The sequence below is a fragment of the Passer domesticus genome, chromosome 2, assembly GCF_036417665.1.
Source record: "Passer domesticus isolate bPasDom1 chromosome 2, bPasDom1.hap1, whole genome shotgun sequence".
Classification (NCBI taxonomy): Eukaryota; Metazoa; Chordata; class Aves; order Passeriformes; family Passeridae; genus Passer; species Passer domesticus.
In genome coordinates this window covers 115,866,441-115,887,650 of record NC_087475.1, presented here as the reverse complement: position 1 = coordinate 115,887,650, position 21,210 = coordinate 115,866,441, and the positions used below count along the sequence as shown (strand labels likewise).

General features: G+C 34.9%; 1 protein-coding gene across 3 annotated transcripts in view; it reads right to left on the bottom strand.

Annotated features, from left to right (window-relative positions):
- TMPRSS15 (transmembrane serine protease 15) overlaps window positions 1-21,210 on the bottom strand; it is a 53,380-nt gene that overhangs the window by 19,724 nt on the left and 12,446 nt on the right. For all 3 annotated transcript variants that reach the window (XM_064410869.1, XM_064410870.1, XM_064410871.1), the window contains 9 exons: window positions 20,766-20,885; window positions 14,228-14,336; window positions 11,442-11,551; window positions 10,425-10,562; window positions 9,177-9,326; window positions 6,855-6,957; window positions 6,249-6,399; window positions 4,916-5,057; window positions 1,164-1,253 (listed from right to left, as the gene is read on the bottom strand). In XM_064410869.1, coding sequence (XP_064266939.1) covers window positions 1,164-1,253; window positions 4,916-5,057; window positions 6,249-6,399; window positions 6,855-6,957; window positions 9,177-9,326; window positions 10,425-10,562; window positions 11,442-11,551; window positions 14,228-14,336; window positions 20,766-20,885 — 1,113 coding nt within the window. The remainder of the gene's footprint in view (window positions 1-1,163; window positions 1,254-4,915; window positions 5,058-6,248; window positions 6,400-6,854; window positions 6,958-9,176; window positions 9,327-10,424; window positions 10,563-11,441; window positions 11,552-14,227; window positions 14,337-20,765; window positions 20,886-21,210) is intronic.

Below are 21,210 nucleotides of genomic sequence, written 5' to 3'. Positions count from 1 at the left end.
GAAGTACTAAATTGTTAATAATCACCCAAGAAATTAGGAAGTTTAAATCTTGTATTTAAAAGCTGTCAAGATCAAAATTCTATAGTTTATCATTCTTAAAACATTTTTGAAAACTAATTTTAGGCTTCTACAACATATACACATGTGTTTTTAATCATTCATGTCAGCTTTGAGTTTCTCCAAGGTAGTAAATCTCATTATTTTCTGACAGTGGCAATGTGACAAATGGTCTTGTCACTTGAGTCTCATTTGATAGTAAGATAATTTTTATAATCAGTCATAGAAGCCTGTCTTTGAAGTTGAAGTAGCTCTTTGCTTCTGTTTAGCCTGTACTTTCTCATATTTAATCTAAGTGTGGATACTATAGATATCTTGTAAAGAAAGTAAAAAAAAAATATTTTCAAAGAGTGAAAAGAATTTTCTCACTAGCAGGAATCTCATTTGGGAACTTGTGGAATGAATCCTGGAAAAGTGAGCCATATCTCAAGTGGAACAGAAACACAAAATGACAACTCTTATGATTACCATAGCAGCACAATTCTACAGGATTGAAGGAATAAATAATTAAAATTTCATTAAGAAGCAATGACAAAGCTCTCTTCCTTGCTTTATCCATCAACAAGACATAGTGAACCACCTTGAAGCATTCACTTTTGCCAGCTCTCATTTAATCTAAATCAAGTAACATCAGTAGAATAACAATGTCTTCTCACTAGTATGTTAAGAAACATTAAATAAAGAGAGGATTCTTTACAAAATGCATGCATATATTCTTTGCCTCTAGAAAATGTGAGCTATTTTACAGCAGAAGTGATGATATTAACCTGCCAAATACACCAGGTTATGGTAAAATGGGGACTTTCATCACCTTGTGTGCTGCTGCATTGACATAAAGACATTTGACATAATAGGCAGGATGGAATTGGCCTGTCTGGACCTGTTCTATTGGATTATGCTTTTCTTCATCCCTTTTTAATCAGCTGGCATATGTTTCTTTAGTTTCTGCTTAGTACCACATAGAATACAGTTAAAAGATCCTACTGTATATACCTTGGATTTTATTTTTTGTTTGTTTGACAGTGTCGGTGTTGGAAAAGCAGATTTAGTATCTCTACTTTTATATGGTTAAATTTCTCTTGAAGATTTGGAAAAGAATTACTTACAAGAAGCTAAATTAGGGTAATTGTTTGGAAAGTTTGCAGAGCTGAATGTATTGTTTGGCTCCCAGAGTTCAACCGGCCCTCCACAGTCAGCTGAAAAAAACAACATTTCAAAAACATAATTAACCTGCTCTCTTAATCTTTTAATCTGTGGTAACAATGATAATTTCTAAAAGTAATATTCATGAGTATTGGTCTGCACACTGTAACTATGACAGAAATATGAAGACAATAATGGGATACAGTCATATGTCTCATTTACAGTAATAAAAAAGCTAGGAAATGTAGAGAATAAGAGGGGCCTCCAAATACAACCAATTCATGCACTTTGCTTGTATGCCTTTCTTGTTATCTGATCTGCCTCAGCATCACAGAATTGTTAAACCTGGAAAAGACCTCTGAGACCATTGAGTACAGCCTTTGACTGATCAACACGACCTCGTCAACCAGACCACACCCTGAGTGCAATGTTTAGCACCTTCCTGAACAGCACCAGGGACAGCAACTCCACCACCCCCAGGGTAGCCCTTCCCATGACTGACCACTCTTTTGGTGGAAAAATTATTCTTGCAGCATCAGCACAGATACTCAAATCTAAAGCTCCTTTTGTCATCTAGCAAGTAGATACAAAAAACCACAAACCGTTCCTTTGTTTTCTTCAGGACCCCAAAACCTTTTACAGGTGAAGTTTGTCAGTGGTTAAACCAGCCATTTGCTTCTTCCTTAAAACAACTGTTCTGCTAGGAAAGACCTTTGTCATAAAGATGTGTATGTATTTACAGGTAATAATTAATAAAATTTCTGTAAAAGCAAACCTAGTAGATCTGTGTACACACATAAACATGCACTCACAACAGTGACACAGCTAACTGTACTTTATATAGTCAATATTCTGTTTCAGTTATAATTTTGATGGTGGTATTACATCCCAAGTATGTCAACTTAATATTCAAACACTTTACTTGATATTGAGAAATATTATTTCTTTTCATTTTAGCCATCAGAATGACTAAATGAATCATGAGGATTAACTGTGGTGTTTTCCCAATTTTGTTGCTCACAATTACTTCATTCAAAAATGAGTAGTGCTCCTCCACTTGATTCAGGAAATTATAGTTAAAGCAAAACAGCTTTACCTTCTTTGGTTTTTGGTGGTGTTTTTTTTTTTTTTTTTTTGGTTATTTTCATTTATTTATTTATTTAATGTTTTATTCCTTGCAATGAAATTGTCATGTTTTCTTTTTTTTTTTTTTTAAATTTTTTAAAAATTCTCAGACTTTGGCTAAACTTTAATTCTCTCCTCCCCACCCTGTATGGCTCAAATTTGCATGCCATGATATCTGATTTCACACTCTGAGTCCTTTGATTGGGAACTGCATAATCTTCAAGTCCAAGTCTGACCACTGAATCCCACTGGGAGAAAGCTAAAAAAAACCCCAGAAACTCCTAAACCAAGAAAAACTTGAACTTCCTTACAACAGCCATTTTCTAGAACTTTCTATTTCACTGAATCACTCCTGGCAAGAAAAGTTGAAAGCTCAGAAAGGAAAAGGAACTGTTAACAATCTCATCCTGACTAATAAGTATATTATGTTTCAGCCATATGGCTCACAAGGAAGATAATTTTCTATAAATACCATGAACAACAGATAAAGATTACATTGGGTTTTTTTTAATGGAATATTATGGCATGTGAAATCTGATCTGGTCTTGACTACACGTAAGGCACATTAGTAGTGATCTTTGTCTAGCATGGAAAAATGAGAGAAGAAATTGAATTTACTCATGTCCTGAAATAATGTTTTAAAAATTTCCAGTGATCTTTGAACATAAATTCATAAGGAATTATTCATACAGCTGTTACTTATTAGAGAACCAAATAGTAATCACTACCAACAATCTTGGTTGAGTACAACAGATGACTTTCTCAACATTTTAGAAATTATATATGACCTGTATCTCTGTGCTTTGGCCAAAACTTCAGTTTATATTGACACAAGTGTGGAATATACACTGTCTTTTCCACACCATTGTTTGTGTTAAAAGACAGATTACAAATTAACATGAAGATGAAAGCAATCTTTGTTTTAGATGAAAGTGAAAGGTGACAGACTTGTACGAAACACAAAAGCAAATCCGGCTTTCCCATGCCACCATCAGAAATACCCTTTTTTACATTTCAAGGAGTTTTTGTGGCACTGTGAATGATGCCAGTGACTTGTACTGAAGCTCTAATTCTAGTAAAAGAAATTGACTCAGCTCAAATTCTTTTATGTCTTGTTTATGGACATGACATTTGTAGTGAAATCATTAGTGTTAGTAAGCTTGTACACATTCATCAAAGTAATTTCATACTTCTTTGAAGATGATTGATAACATTCACTATTTTTTTTTCATCAGGTTACAGATAGCACGTAGTAGCATGTGACATTAAAATTATGAAAACAAGTTATTTTTTCCCCAGCAACAGCTTAGACTGTCGTTTTGTATCATGGATCTCTTTAATCTCTTTCATAAGGAGTTATAAGCCATATTACCATGTCCCTTTTTTGAATGCTAAAATTTTATGACCATGCACTGGGTAGAGATCTATAGTTTGATATTCCTTTGGTGTTTCTCAGAAGCACTCAGCTACTGTTTACCACAGGGCTGTTCTCCCACTAATCATTAAACTGGTGCTAATTTGTGAGGTGTGTTTACCCACAGAGCCTGAAGGTTGGCTGGAGGGGGCAGACATCAGCATCTCTCCACAAAATTACTTTAATAAAAACTGCTATTGAATTCCAAAACTCATTTTGAGAAACTATGACTGAAATGACTACTGTTATTAAAATTTCATTTTGCTGTCAGACACACCTTGTTGAACTTTACCTCCCTGTGTCTCATGATGGAGCTCTAAAACTGCATTTTACTCTTCAATTTAGAAGGTTTTTCTTACCTGTCTTGATGCGGTAGATTTGGAGGTGACAGATTTGAGAGAATAACAATACTATACAGTGTTTCAACATGAATACAGTGTAAACAGTCTTACTATTATTTTAATTTTAGACCATTTAGACTATTTTTAAATTTTTTTATGTTGTCAAGAGAGAAACCAGCTGTGCTTTGAAAGGCACAGTAAATCTAAGATAATTCAGTCCTGGAACATGCTCAATGTTTGCTTTAATGATTTGAAGCTATATCTGAATAGGCCTTTTGTAGAAATTTTTTCTTCAAAATTTCATCCACTTGCAGAATAAATTACAAAGCAAGCCCCATCTGATATTTTAATGATTTTTTCCACAAGCTCTATTTATACTTGTTTTTGCTTTGAATGTGCTTGGACTTGTTTAACATCATGTACCATGTTTCTTCTCTCTTTTATGTAAGTTATCCAGATTTATAAGGATTGTTACAGGTATTTTTTCTGGTTTTTTTGGTTTGGTTTTTTAAATTTTTTTTTGTTGTTGTTGTTGTTTGTTTTTTGGTTTTTGGGGTTTTTTTTGCTGTGAGATGGTCCTGTTTAGCTCTGTGAAACTGGGATGTTTTGAGGAAGCTTAAACCTCTGTGCTTTTTTCTAAAATATTCTGCAGCTGGAAGGGTCTGGATCAAGCTGTACAACCTGTCTGGAGAGGCATGGAATTTGATCTTAGTGTGTTACCCTGAAGATAACGTTATAATGCTCAAGTTTTTTACAAAACTGAGGTTGAAAATTCTGACCCACTCAAACACAAATACAGCAATAGGAAATCAACAGTGATTTGGTGTTTACTTACTGGGAACTAATGGGGTGGTAGCAGCAGTTGGCCTCACAGTTGGCTCTACATAATTGTCTTCATTACACTTTCCCTTTGTCAGGCCAGTGTCATCCACGGCAATATCACTGGGACCACGCCTTTTAAAGGCATCAAAAATAACCTGAATTCAGGAAAAAAAATCAGAATTTTATAATTTAATGAGCTTTCATTTTCAGCTTTCTACTCTGTACCATGCTGTCTTTTCTTGAATGCTCTTATTTCCATTGTAATCTACATTGCTGCTACACATAGAGGAAGGCATTGGAGATGAGACAGAATATCTCACAAAACAAAACAATGCTGTGCAAACTGAGCGGATAATTTTAAGGAATGTAATAGCTTCTTCATTTAAATGATGAACTTGATTCAAAAATATTTAATACCTTTGCTTTTTATATATACATATATTTAAAATATAATTTTAAAAACAATTCTGCATTGCTCATCAGCCCAGACTTCTCCTGAACTAATGGCACAAAAAGCTAAAATTAATCTAATTTCTTCTTAATGGCTCTTTAATATCCATGTATTTAATTCTGCAAACAAGGAGTTAGTGCTGGTGAACTACAGTTAGGTTTAGCAATCTTCTAGAGATCATATGTGGTTACATATTTCCTGGAAATCTGATGCAGCCTGGTCACAGATGCATTTATTTCCTCAGATGTTAAATGCATCTTTCTGGCAGTGCTTGCCAGAAATCAATCAAAACTACTGTAGCAGGGCAAATCATCCCAAATGCCTATAAAAAGAAATTGTTTCCAAAAGAGAGCTGCTGAAAGAATTGTCTGGAATAAACCTCCTCCTTTTGTTTACAGATAAGTAAAGTCAGTTGTTAATCATGTGGTATCAAAACAACTTCCATCTGCAACAGACTTTCAGTGGATTAATCTGTAAGCAATTAATGAAAACAGTGATTCACAATCTGAAGCAATTTAAATTTAAATATTCTCATGGCTAAATGCTTCACATCACCCTGACTATCAAGATTTTATATCCCACAGCAAATTTTGATAGGCTTTGAACACTCTTGTTTTGTGAAAAGCTCTCATGATAGCATTCATTGTTCCTTGACAATGATCAAGTTTTCTGAAATATTAATACTTTAAATTCCAGAGTAGGGAAAAGGAGCTGTGAGAATTCAAATGGGGATTCCAATCTTCTGCATGCTAATATTTATTTGATGGCAGGTGTCTTTAAATGACACTAAGTATTATCTTTGGAACAGTGGAATTTTGGGGTCATTTCAGAGAAGTCTCTGATATCAGTTTAGCTAAAATAAATGAAAAAAGAAAAAAAAAGCAGCTTAACAAACCTTAAAATCAGATGTTTCATTTAAAGTTACTTGTCCATAATTCCAGTTGTTTCCATAGTTTCCTTCTTTCTCAAAAATTATCTTTTCTTGACCATGCTCATCACTTATGCTAACTCTTAAACGGTAAACATTATCCCCATACATGAAATACCTAGAGAGGGAAAAGCATTTTGGTATTATTAGAACAAAGTCAGATTCCATGAAAAAATGTCACTCTTTTTATTTTATAATGTTTTATGAAATTAGGATAAATTTGAAGCAAGCATGAAAATAATATTAATTGCATGTTTAAATTACACCTGGAAGTGTAGAGGCCTAGTTAAGCTTCATAACAAAAAACATTTCAAGGATTCTTAATATAATTTTTGTATAGAAATGAATATTGGATGCAGGGTGAAAAAGAAAATACATTATATAGCTAACTGCAAAAGTCAAAGCTATGAAGGAATTAAACTTCAGGCCTGGAGCTGAGACTGATTGTGGAAATCCAAACAGAACCAGGCTGGTGTTGCTGGCACGCTGAGTGGGATTAATATTTTAAATGAAAGAAAGATCTTTGGGTATATTCTTAAACAAAATACAGGTTTAGGAATTATGTAACAATACCAAAAGCTTAGACAATACGTATCTGAAGGGACCAAAGGCAAACTCAGAATCCGGACTCGCTCTTCTATGAGTCCAAGTCCAATGGGTGTTGAAATATAAAATCCTGCAAGGTAATGGTCACACTTTAGCCAGGACAAAATAAATTTATTTTTTTACTTTTTTACTTATTTAATTGGAGTTTTTATATTTAAAATAACATCAAGCACAGATAGTGTTGCATGATTTGGAAGATTCCCGACACAGTAAATGTGAGTGATTATCCCAAGATATATCCATCAGTCAATGACATATTAAATTGAGCTTTTAAGCTTCTTGGACACTCAGCACTAGATAAGCAATGGGAAACTAGTCCTTTCCAAATCAGTGGGAATCCTGCCTTATATTCAGTGAAGACAGCAATTCTCCTACCTTTATAAAAATGTCTTCCTGTTTGATATTGCTTGTGATTTTCCCAACATTTTCATAATTTGTATCCACAAATGACAATGGGAAATATGGATTGTGTGTTAAGAGAGTGATAGAGTAACTATGTGAATATTTTATAACAAGTTGAGACATTATAAACAAACTCTCTTTTATTTGTGAAATTGGGTTTGTTGCTTTTTTCTGAGATAATTTGTTGCAGCTGGGAATTTGGACTTGTTGCCATATGAGGCTAGGCCAGAGATGCACTGGGATTTGTCATAAGAAATGCAAATTAAGGCAGCTTTTAAATAAAATTCTTGCTTTATTCAAATCATGGGTGTAAACTCATATTTTCTTCTATCTAACTAATACATATATATGCAACTATTATATTCATAGAATTTTCAAATTAATATATTTATAATTAGATTAATTAAATTATATAGACTGTATTCTGTTACTTATACTTCCAGATTATTTAGTTTTTTCATGTGGGGGGGCTAAAATTCCTGAAAATTAATCTGAAATATGAATCAGGCTTTTAATTTCCTCTCTTGACTTAGAGAACCTGCAGTAAAATAGAAACAGTGTCTAACTTAAAGAAAAAAGTCAAAGGGACACTTCTCTGTCTTTGTTTCATCGATTCTCTGAGCATTCAGAATCAATTTTTGAATGTGTATTACAGCCTTTACTTTTCAGGAGCAGAAAAAATAAAAAAAAGTTTCACTGAATGTAATAGCTTGATATTTATGATGCAATTTAGTTAAAATAATGGTCACAGAAATTTCAATATGCAACACAATAACATTACACATAGGAACATTACATATGTCAGCTTAGACTTGGCACAGGAAAACAGAGAACACCTAAAATCGATAAATATTTTTGAGAGATCATTGTCAAGTGTTTTGTTAAACAAATTTTACATTCTTTCATCTGATTTGCATTCTAGAAGCCAAGTGGGAAGACAAAGCAGTGTTCTGAAGATGTTTAGAAAAATGTGCATTAACTCAGAGAGGGGTGAATAATTTCTATCTGATAAAGTGCAGAATACTATTTATCTTTTCCCAGGAGTAACTTCTTTCAGAATAATTTGCAATTTTTCCACTTATTTGTCACTGAATAAATTTTATGTAAGTCTTGTATAGAATACACATAACCATTGCAAGATCCAATTTGTATTTTATCTGGTTTTAGCTGGACCGACAAATCAGCTGAAAGAGTGATTGTTTGGCTTTATTGTTGAAGCAGAAAAAAACTTATGGAGTCTAGTGCTGGTATAAGGATTCATGATACATTCAAAATCCAGTTCCTATCAGCATTGTCTCTTTAAATAAATACCACTTTTGATATTACCACATTTCCAATTAAGTTATTCAACTGTAACAGTTACTGGAGTGTTTGTGTGTTTGGCACAGTTGGTGTGTTTGCTGTGCAGTAGTAACTAGGGACAGAGATGCCTCCTGCAAACTTCAGGTCAACTTTATTTAAATCAAAATTATTTTGTGACAACCATGAGGATGTCAGCAGTAGAGAGGGGTGAAAAGAAGTGATTTGCCTAATAATGCTAATTATACTTTTTTTCCCTCAATTTAAACATACAGGTTTTTGACCTATAACATTTCTGCCCAATACAAATTCCTTTCTCTGATAAGGCACTTTGGTGTAATAAAAGCATTGAATTTTTTAGTACCTCACCCTTAAATAATTTTACATATTCTGTTTTTTACTTTTAGTTTTGGTATGTTTCCACAAGATAGCAATCAGAAGGATAAAACATTTCATCTGGTAGCCCTGACATTTTTATGGTAGAATAATACAAGATCCTAGTAATACCACTATGAGGAATCCATAATGCAGAGATATAAGCTAAATCAAGTTTTCCCTTTAATCTTAAAGCCACTTTTTTGATCTTACCTGACAAGTTGCCAAATGTATGATCAACTTCAGGACCAGTCATCAAGGGAAAGGTAGGACCATGAACTCTGTCCCAGTCTGAATCATCATCTAAATCTTGTATCCAGAAACAAAAGCCATCTTCAAAAGTGCAATTGATTTTCTCATAATCTGTGAATAAGAACTTGTAGTAAATAAAAGATGACAGAGATGGTAAGTTTTTTTCTTAGAATTACATGGGAATTCTTAGAATTACATGGGAAGGAGTGATGAATAATGTCAATTTTTAAATATGTTTGTAAACCAGCCCACACTGACTTAATTTCCTCTTTATGCAATGCAACAAAATTACTCAAATAAGTGTGCTGTTTGTACTTGTCAATAAAACACTATTTTTGAAGAGTAGCCCAACATACTCTCGCACTCATTCACCAACCTTCATTTCTGATCCTTCTTTTCCTCTTTTCTTTGCCAAGGCCTGGATTGCTCCAGCAGAAAGGGCTCACCATTAGAGCAGAGTGCTGTGCTCCATGGCCCTGGGATGCCCCTTCCTTTCTTCTCATTTGCTCCTTTGCTCACATGGCTTTGCATCCTCATCCCTTTTGTTCTCGTGATATTTCCGTGTCTGCCCATGGTGCCTTGACATGCAGGTTAGGCAGAGCTTCCACATGACAGGTACTTTCTGATCCTGTGGATGCTTCCTGCAGCATATCCCATCCCAGCCACATTCCCTGCTCACCTTCTGCTCCAAATTTAGCAACTAAAGAAGCCTTCACTTATCCAATTACCAAAGCATCAGTCATATTGCTGCATTGTTGTCACTGTAGACTTACCTCATCCAGACTTTTCTTAAGGCCTATTTACTGAAGCAGGTATTTTCCTGAATGTTATTTCTAAATGTTGTTCTGAACATTTTATTTTATAAAGACATTGTGGTTAATGATTTCATGGTGTTGTTTAGTGAACAAACTGGCTGAGAGGAATCTGATGGAGGTGCAGATACAGTTTTATTTACACAGATAAGTTTTGTAAGACATTGCCCTACTGCTAGATACAGGCCTTACAGAAATAATTTATTTCATATTTAAAACAGTATGAATTTATCCAAAGTGCATCTAGTTATTGGGCTAAGGCCAGAAAATGCTGCTTCACTTTCCACTGCCATTTTCTCAAACTGAAAGTGTAGATTCACTAAAATTTTGGGATAAAAAAGAAACAAAAAACCCAAAAACACTCACACACATACACACACACACATAGAACACTTACTGTTTAGTTCACTCGCGTTAAATGCAGTGTATGTTGCATTAAAGCCATTATAATTCTCTGAATAATCAGACATGAACTGTGCTGTAGCCTCATGAGAAAAAATGTAAATTGTTTCAAGATTGGTCCCTGACAGAGAAGCTGAAAACATAAAAGAAACCATACAGTCAGAGAGAAAATAATCACAGGCACGTTAAAATTTCCAGTGTTGTCATAAAATCACACTGGATTAGTTTATTGAGTCCTAAGGAATGGTTTTCCTGTTGTACTGCAATCCTGCTACAATAGCTTCAAACTCTTGGAGCATTTAGCTGTTAGGCTGACATATAAATATTCTACACATTCCATCTCTCATATCCACCAATATGGATATCAGCTAGTCTTTTACCATTTCTCATTCTCATTCTCAACCTATTTCCAAAAATAAGGATAAATAATAATATATCTTTCTGGTATACTTATCTTCCTGTAGTCTATCTTCAGAATATGTTTTCCATCTCTGATGGAATTTAGCTCTATAGACTGAGTCTTGTAAAAAATGGGTACAACCCCAGTTTTCAGAGTAGAATATAGAGACAGAGATAAGTTATCATCAGTATTTCAAGATCTGAGGAAAAAAATGTATTTACAAATACTTGTAAAGATTTTCAGGAAGTTTTGTAGCAATTCTCCCACCTGTTCAGCTTAGATTCTTTCATTTTATGTTACTGTGTGTGATATTACAGGAACTTTTGACAATATATTTCCAATGAAACATGGACCCTACAAGACCATGAGGCTGATGAAGTTATCAAGATCATTGAAATAAGACCTCAAAAAACCAGTAGAAATTTCATAATGTATAAGGGTTTTGTCTGGTCAAATTAAAAGGCAGATGAGTATATTGAGATTGATGGTCTAACAGTGTAACTTTATGCAGATCCAGTCTTCCTTTTAAACATACACGTGCAGCTTTTGATACCTCAAAATGCTTATTTAACCACTTAGATTTTAGTATTATTAGCTGAAAAATAAACTTACCTCTTAAAACCTTGTTTTGTCCTAATCCTTCAAAAATACTCAGCTCGTCTGCATATGGTTGTGTTTCAAAAGAAGTGAAGTTCAGTTTAATGGACAACCCTTGAGGCACTCTAAGGCAACAAAAGAAACATAAACTCAAAACTGAAAATCTATTCTTCAGTAAAGTCATTGAAGTCATTGAGTGCTTGAATGATAAATTCAGAAGCAACATGAAATTATTTCAATCAAGATTATTAATCAAGATGATCTATTTGTCTAACTTTTAGTTGTAAAATTTCCAAAGGAATTGAACATAAACTTTTTGTAACAGTGTGCGCACACCTTTATGCACTGGAGTTAAGTGTATTTTAGAAACTGAATGTTCTGAACTCTAGAATGTGATTATCAGTTCTAGAAGGGGTTTTTTGGATGGTTTTGGCTGGGTTTTGTTGTCCTCTGCATCTCATTGAATTGCAAACACTTTTTTCATACATGTTACACTTAGATATCTCATTGCTCATGTAGACTTCCCAAACCCAGAGGAACAGTATCCAGATATCAATATGAACAGCAAGATACCAAAATCTCTCCTGAAAGTCCAAAACAGTCTCTTATGACAATAACAGGATTTGCATGCAGATTTGAGGATCTCAAACCCACTCTTTGGGAAATTGTTGCAAATCCAAATCATCACACACAAAGTTTAATGATAGAAGACACTTGAAGTAAAGTGTAAAAATTCTTGGCCTTATTTTTCTATAGTTATGCTCTATGAATAATATATATTTAATTTCTTCTCCCATTTCCTTTCCACTAGACACATATGGTAGTCCAAATCCTAAAACACTACCAGCTCAGCTACCACTATGTGTTTTGTTTTTTTTTTTTCTTTCAGAATTCAGAGACTCAATGAAAATAAGCTTTTAACAGCAGTCTGCTGGGGCTTATCGGCTTATCAGTAATGATAACTAGAGAAGTGTGAAACAAATACTTAGATATTTTGCCTTTTAAATTTTTTTTTGTTGTTGTATTTTTATATTTCTCCAGATGGAAGAAAAAACATATAGTTGGAAGGTTCAGGAAACTAAAATTTCAGAGAAATATTAAGCATATTTCTCTTTAAGGAGAGGAGATTGGATCTTCATTTGGAGTTAAAGGGCATGAAAATGTAAAAGCTCTTTCTAAAGGTAATGGGGGATATTTCTAGACAAAGGCAGGCACAAGAAAATCCAATCTTGGACGTATTATAGGTTGCCTTTTAACACATTTTTATTGGGATAATAAAAAACATAGGTTACTGGAAAACCTAAAAGTTCCCTCATGGAAATAACTCTGTTTGAAAGAAAGACAAAGTCTGAGCACCACTTTGAATTTCTTAGGTCTTAACTCTCAGTGTTTCCTGATTTCTTAAAGCAGTTAAGTGGAAAATAAATTCAGATGGTTGTCTTTTGTCATTTTTCAATATGTAATTACACATATCTGCAGAACCTCTACCATATTATTTGCAATTGCTCATGATTCTTTCCAAAATGATGTTTTTACCGGCCACATACCTGGCATAGATATCTACCTAATAGAATGCTTCTTGCTGCTATAGCAGCACTTGGAGCAACATCAACAGTGTAGAAGGAAGAAGGGCACATTTATTTACTGGGGCCATGTTAATTTACTGGGCTCAAGTTCTGCAGTGCCATGAAATGAGGAACAAGGCAGACATATTCTTAAGGGAAAAAATCTTGTTCTTTTCCTGGGGCACACCTGTATTTTAAAGCCAGGTGTTGTCAGTAATTACTAGTGAACAGTACCACTAAGGATAAGAAGGAAAAAAAAAAATCTACTAAACAGAAGGAAAACCAAGATTTCAAGGTTAAGATGAAAGTTCTGAACAAAATCAAAGCCTAGCAGTTTCAAAGGAGCCTTTGGAATGAGAAACTCAAACCTTTTGCAATTTTAAAAGCAATTTCTTAATCTCCTTTGAAATCTTCTGCCAAATTAATACTTCTCAGAATCAAAGAACATTCATTATTATGAAACCATAATAAGAATTATTGCCTTTCAAAGTAGTAACTTCTGAATTGGCAGTCATAGGATGGATATTTAGGACTAACTTGTGATCATCCAATTTTTTAGATATGTACTTTTGGATGAGATTATTCATATAGTGTGGCTATCTTTTTTCTCCCTGGCCTAAGAGAGTCAAAATCAGACAGTTGTCCCTGTCTGTGGGTATATATCCTTGATTAAAAAAACCCAAAACCACTTATTGTGCCTAAGGCTTAACAAGCATGTGGTAGTATTATGTAAAATACTAACCATGCAATTCTAAAACACATTTTTAAATTACATAGGTACACAGGTACTCCTAATTCACATATGAAACCTTTACACCTAAGTGACAAGGGAATTCTTAAAAACTCTCTTAAATAAGAATTACATCATATAAAGCCATTACCTGAAGACTACTATTTAATGTAATCCTTTGGGAAAAAAAAAATCTTGCAATTATTTTATGTGATTTATTTTGAACTTATACTTATGTTCCTCTGGATGTATATGACACACAAGATTTCTCAAAATTGTACCTAAGAACTTTTGTAAGTGGAAAAATTATTGATATAGTTATGGAGCTTATGCATGAAGGTTTTTAAAGAGAAGTTACATAAACATGAAGGAGAAAATGGTATCACATATTTTCTATGCTGGGGTATTTGGGAATAAAAGCAAATGGCATAAGACTATTGTGCAGGAAACAAGATCACCTCATAATCAAAAAAAAATAGGTACAAAATTATTGGAAAATGGCTTACACTATTATCCATTGGCAAAAAATGTTTTCATTATATGGCTCTGGATAATTCATAGAGTGAAAAAACCCAGAGGAACCAGTCAACATGAATTTTCCATCACAAACTGCAGCTGTAAAGATATAATGAAGAACATTTGTCAGAATGACATTTGAAAAACAGAATCAGAGCCAAAATATGGGTGACCCTGTATATAGATTTACATGGATTATCTTAGAACTGCTTTGTAAGCAACAATAGGAAGACAAAATAAAATACACTATCAACTTATTCTGATTTCTAATTCTTATCACTGATCTCAAAGTACTATATCAGAAGAGAAGCACTACAGAAAATTCATTTTTAAATTAGACACAATCCAACTAATCCAAACTAGTCTGAATCAATCCAAATAATTTAAAACCAGCAACTGGATTTAGCTAATCCAATACTTTCATTTTACTCTATACTTTTATAAGGAAACAGGATCTTGCCTTATCAGTCCTTATCTACAACTACTTTAAATCAGAAAACTGTGTTTGTACTACCAGAGACAATTTGATATCACGTGAATAAAACAAAAGGGGATATGGTTGACTATTGTTATCTCTGCTTTTATGAGCTTCCTGGTTCCTTGCCTTATATATTACTGAGTACTTGAAGAGATAAGTGGATCTCCCAAGTTCCCTGCCAGCTATTGAATTCATTCAGCTGAGGTAAATGTCATTTATCATCATCTATTTTTTCAAAGGCCTTTCAATAGTTTTTTTCCCTTGGTGTTGGTATTACATTCTATGAAAACTTTTCATTTTAAAAAGAGGAAAAAAATATTTTTAAGCCTCAGCATGATTGGAAATGATAATTCATGTAGAGATTTTTATTTCAGCAGACACTGAGGAACAGCTGAAGGTTTTTGCTTCATCTCTTGAACATTATATTAGGAATTTGTCTAAAAATGTTTTATCTTCAGTTGTTCAAAAAGTATCATAGGGCTTTCACATAAGGATAAAATCAGTACCACACATGAATATTTGGAGAGGTAAGAGGACAAGTTCATCAATTTGAGCAGATGATCAGAAATTATACAGAGCTTTTAATTAATTTCAGAAATGAAACCATACCTATAATGATGAAATTACGAATAACCAATCATATTGAAAATTAAATGGGAATTTTATTGAGCATAGTCCTCCTCTGGGAAATTATATGTAAAAGAATAAATTAAGCCTCCTTGTGTGTTCATTTTATAAGTGTAAAATTCTTTCTGCCTATCACTGTAGCAAACACAAAATAAAAGTCAAGCTTTGTTTCACGTAGCCATACATCATAAATAAATACTGTGCAGAATGAACTTTGCCAACATGCCTAATGCATGAGCTGAATAGAAACATATTCCCTTTTGCAATCTTTGAGAGGAAAACACAACACATAAGATTTTAAATACATAGAGAAAAAAGGTCCATGAATGATAGTTACTATTCTATATTAGCATTAGAGCTGGGTATTGGTATAGAAGTACTTTTTTTCTCCACTTTAATTCACATATTTCCTGTCCTTACCAATGAGAAGAAGAAAATCATTGTGAGAAGAAGGAAAGTGCCCAGCTTGTTAACCAGTGGTGCTGTTAAGAAGTAAGACATAGTCTGATCTAAAAGGAATTTTATAGTATGGACAATAATAAAAAAGATAAGCATACTTTTCTAATAAAATCAATGACAAGTGTTTGCTCATTCATTTTTCTTAGAATCACAGAATGGGTCAGGTAGGAAAGGACCACAATGAGTCCAACCTCCCTGCTGAAGCAGGATCAACCCAGAGCACATGGCACAGGATTGTGTTCAGGTGGTTCTGGAATATCTCCAGGAGGGAGACTCCACATCCTCTCTGTCTGATCCGTTCCAGTGTTTGGTCACTGCACAGTGAAGAATTTCTTCCTCATGTTCAGGTGAAACTTCCTGTGCATCAATTCCTGCCCATTGCCCCTTGTCCCATTGCTGGGCACCACTGAGCAGAGCCTGGTCCCTGCTCTGACCCCTCCCTGCAGACACTGACAGACACTGATGAGGTCCTTTCTCATTCACCTCTTCTCAAGGCAGAACAGGCCCAGCTCCTTCAGCCATTCCTCATAAAAAAGATGCTCCAGCCCCCTATTATTATGATTGTTCTTATCTTCTTATTGTTCTCTTTTATTTGTTCCTTATCTCCTAAGAGACAGTGAGTAAATTCAAACAGGTCCTTAGGTGTATGGCTAAGGAATGTGTCAGGAATGAGCAGGAGGACAGCAGGGATTGATCCTTTTTCCCTAGAGAATCTCCCAGTGCTTCCTCCTTGCAGGAAGAAAGCAGCTGTGGTCAAAGATGGATGGGCATGGAAGTAATTACATTTTTGCCTCATCCTGGAGCCGAAAGAAAAGCTGCAGCTGCTCTCCTAAGGAGACAGGAGATATCCTTTGAAGGAGCCACTTCTACTCTTTCCCCAACATGTATCTTGCTGTCCACTTCTATTTACTTATGCTCTGTGCATGGGACATTATGAGGGCTTCATCCTGTTAGCCTGGAATTTGAGGGAGAAGCTCCCCAAACTGGTCAAATCAAGCCCACATATTTCACTGACAGGATCTTTCTCTGCCAAAGGCCAGTCCCTGACTTTCTGATTAATCTCTCTCAGTGCTGTAGTGATGCTGTGAGGTGAGTAATCACAAAATGATGGTCTAGACATATAATAACTGCAAAGAGTCTGCAGAAACCCCTCCTGGGATCAGCCTCCAGTCTCCCTTTCTGTACCCTACGTGCTACGTGGCTGCTTTACAGCAATGCCAGTCATTATTAGTGGCTGCTGCTCAGACTTCACATTTCTCTGGAGACCCTTTCACTGAAATTGCTGCCTGTACTTTTGTGAAGCCTTTTGTTACTGCACTGCATTGCAGAGCCAGAAAGAAACCTTTCAAGGTAATTTTAATCAATAAAACAAACAAATAAAAAAGTGGTTTTGGTTGCCTGAATCTCTTCTGAGAATCTGACATTTTACTGAATTCTCTCTAATGCAGGACAGAGATTACTAAAATTCACTTCTTAATCCTATATTTTTAAACCATTGTCTTTATGAAATCAGAAATAGTAGAGGGAATGACAATCAAGATGAAAAACAAACCAAGTTTTTTGGAGGACAACTCTTTCATATGCAGGAGCATTTGTAGAATGAATTATGAATTAGTCATAAATCTCATTGTGAAATTCTGAAGAACTTCTGAAAATATAAACAATTTTAGATTTCATGTGACCATATTAAGTTTATACAAATGGGACAAATATGAAACATCAAAGATGTGGAAAAATTGGCAGCTATCCCAAAGGTGCATTCAGCTTCTTACCCCTCATTCCACTGGTTTTATAAAATCTGCTAAGAAACTTAAATACATAAAATTAGAGAAGCTCTGAGGTTTTGGATAGGAAAGGCTGACAATATAATATAAGAAACATGGATCAACAATTTGTCCTCCAGCAGAGCTGTACTTCTATAAGGTTATGAGCCAAAACTGCTGCACTAGTGGTAACTGACCAAATTGTTTGGGAGTACCAGGCATCAGTGAAGATAAACAGGGGCAAATCATCCAGCTCTCTGGACTGTAACTTCAGCTGTTTTCCCTTCTGACACTGACTATTTTTAATCTTATTAATATTTATTTTATACTTTTATTTTTACTTTTATTACTTTTATTATTTTTACTTATTTATTTTATTTACTACTTTTATTAAGTATGCACACTCCTGAAATTTTTAGCTCAGTTGTGCTGAAATGAGGAATAACATCCTCAGTTACAAAGGGGAAAACATCCACAAATTATATTTGGTAGAGATCTGGGGAGATGTGTAAATTGCATCCAAAAGCCACGTGCATAAGTTTATACCTCAGCTGAAAAACTCTACTCAAGCACAATTCATAACTTAAACCCCTGTGTGGCCTCCAAGGCACAGCTGAGTCATGTCTACACTGCTTTGACTTCAAGTATTTGGGCTTATTTTTGTCTGTATCTACAAATATATAATATTAATTAAATTCTGTCACACATAATATGTATGAATGTACTGTCTTCAATAAAATGTGGGTGGAAACTTGTAAATTCAGACCTAGTCGGGGCATTGACCTGCTAGAGTGAGTCTAGAGGAGTCCACCAAGTTGATCAGAGGGATGGAGCTCTTCTGCTATGAGGAAAGGCTGAGAGAATTGGAATTATTCATTTGGAGAAAAGAAGGTTTTGGGGTTACATAATTGTGTCCTTTCTCTGAAGGGATCCTACAAGAGAGATGGAGAGAGTCTATTTACAAGTGCTGGAGTGACAGGACAAGGGGAAATGGCATCAAACTGACAGAGAATAGATTTAGCTCAGATATTAGGAAAAGCTTCTGGAACAGCTTGCTCAGAAACTGTACAGATGTCCCATCCCTGGAAGTGTTCAAGCCCAGGTTGGATGGGGCTCTGAGCAACCTGGTCTAATGGAGGGTGTCCCTGTACCTGGCAGAGGGTTGGAATGAGATGATCTTTAAGGTCCCTTCCAACCCAGGCCATTCTGTGACTCTATGATGGTAAATAAAAAGCATTCATTTTATGAGATCTATAATATTACTTTATGAATATAAGGGTATATATTTTTCTTATTTAGCAATACCTAAAATTAAAAAAAAAAAAACCAAAAAACAAAAAAAAAAAACCCAAAAAAGCCAGCAAATACCTCTAGTATAATATCTGTCTAAAAAAAAAAAAGTATGATGGTAGAAATGAATCAATAACTTCTTGGGGTTATGTTACCTAATGCTTTTCATGGAACTAGGGTCTAGCTGAACCGTAGTACCTTATGATTTCCTCGCCTGTAGAAGGATCAACTCAGAGCCAATAGTTATTGTAATCTAGCTAGGTGCAGCTGTTGTGATAAGTGCTTCAGTGGATATAGTACTGAAGTATTCTGATGGATATTTTCCCCAAAATGTTCAGTCAAGTCTCCCTCCTGAGCTGACTGCAGTCAGAAAAAAATGTATGTAATGGGCAGGGAATCTGCAATTCTCTTTTCTTTTTTTCTGAAGAAAATTGCATTTATGACAGAGAGTTCAGCCTGTCACAAACCTTCAGGATCAAGCTTTCATATTCTTTAAAAACATAATTGGTCTTTTACTTGCTTGTTTGTTTTTAGAGCCCAGCATTTCACATGTTTCTGAAAGCTCGAAGCAGACTGCCCTCACTGTTTTTCTCTTCTCACAGCAGAATGGAAAGAAGCTTTCCAGATTTCTAGCACTAAATTCTATATTAAAAAAAAACCAAAACAAAACAAACAAAAAAAAAAAAAACCCAACAAACAAACAAGCTAACAAAACACTGAGGGAGTTAATTGCTCTGATTTCTCCTAAAACATTTGTTCTCTTTGTTCAATGTTCTCTTTGAGAGACAACTTGACAGACTTTTAACTGAGAGCTGAGGCAGTGGAGAGCAATGCAGGCAGCATTCACCCACACGCTTCCCCGGCAAAACTGCAGAGCACTTTGGTAAGGAGCACTGCAGTCAAACTCCCTGGTACAAATCGTTTCTTGAGGAAACTAGGAAGTCAGATGGAATCATAGAGTGGAATAACTTCGGTTAGAAAAGACCTCCAAGGTAATTGAATTCAGCCTTTGCTGGATTACCACCTTGTCTGCCAGCCCATGTCCAGTCATTTCTCGAACACGTCCAAGGATGGTGACTCCACCACCTCCCTGGGCAGCCCATTCCAATGCTGGACAATGATTTCTGTGAAGAAATTCTTCCTGATGCCTAACCTGAGTGTCCCCTGGCCATTTCCTCTTGTCCTGTCACTGGTTACCTGGGAGAAGAGCCTGACCTGTGCCTGGCTCCACCCTGCTGTCAGGGAGTTGTAGAGTGGGAAGTTAATCCCTGAGCTGCCTTTTCTCCAGGCTGAGGCCTCCCAGCTCCTCACATGGATTATTCTGCAATTTTATTGCCCTTCCTCTCCAGTCACTCAATGGGACTTGTAGTGAGAGACCCAGAAATGGACACAGTACTCAAAGATAAGACAAAGAAAAACAAACTGACTGGCACTGCAGGATAAGAACTCTTTTTGTTAAACTCCAGTGGGGTTTCAGGTCTGTAATTTTGTAGAATTTTTGTAGAATCAAAGATAGGCTGAGGTTGAATGGGACCTGTATGGATCATCTGGTCTGAACACTGTTTGAAAACACTGATGCAAATCTTCATATTAAATTTGTATATTATTTTTAAACTTACATGGGATTTATGTTTGTAATATTTCCATAGTAAGCTAAAAATGTATAGCTTTATATTAAAACAGAAAGACTCTAATATTTCATTATTTATTAAGCATATTCTTCATTAGTGAGGATTTTACAGAACACTGTTTCCTCTTGCAAGATAAATATTATAAAAATCACTTATTATTATGTTTAATAGGATTGATTTGGACTTCACTGTGCAGTTTATTGCCCATAAACTATTTACAAACTACTGACAGTGTTAAGCATGTGTAAAAAGACTGATTTACAGGAGTTTACATTCTTACCACATCTTTTTTCAGATTCATCTGAACCATCTGGGCAGTTCAAGACTCCATCACAAAAGAAATCTTCACTAATGCAGGTTGCACCATCAGCACAGAGTTCAGCAGGTGGCAAACACTCAGCTGGAATAATAAAGATGAGAGCAATAACAGTACAACAGTAATGCAGTCTCACTACAAAGGAAAATTGACTTTCCTCTGGTTGCTTTACCACAAATCAAATCAACCACTCTATTGTGTTTTACAAAACTGCATTTTTAGAAGCCTGGAATGAAATATCACATACTAAAAAGATAAATTTGGCACAGAATAGAGAGACTTCTCAGAAGTGAAATATCTTTCGAAACAAAGCTTGAAGTAAGGCTGGAAGAAAATATCTATGAATTCCCTTTTTTTTTTTTTTCCTTTACACAAATAAACTACTTTATGCAATATAATAAATGACATT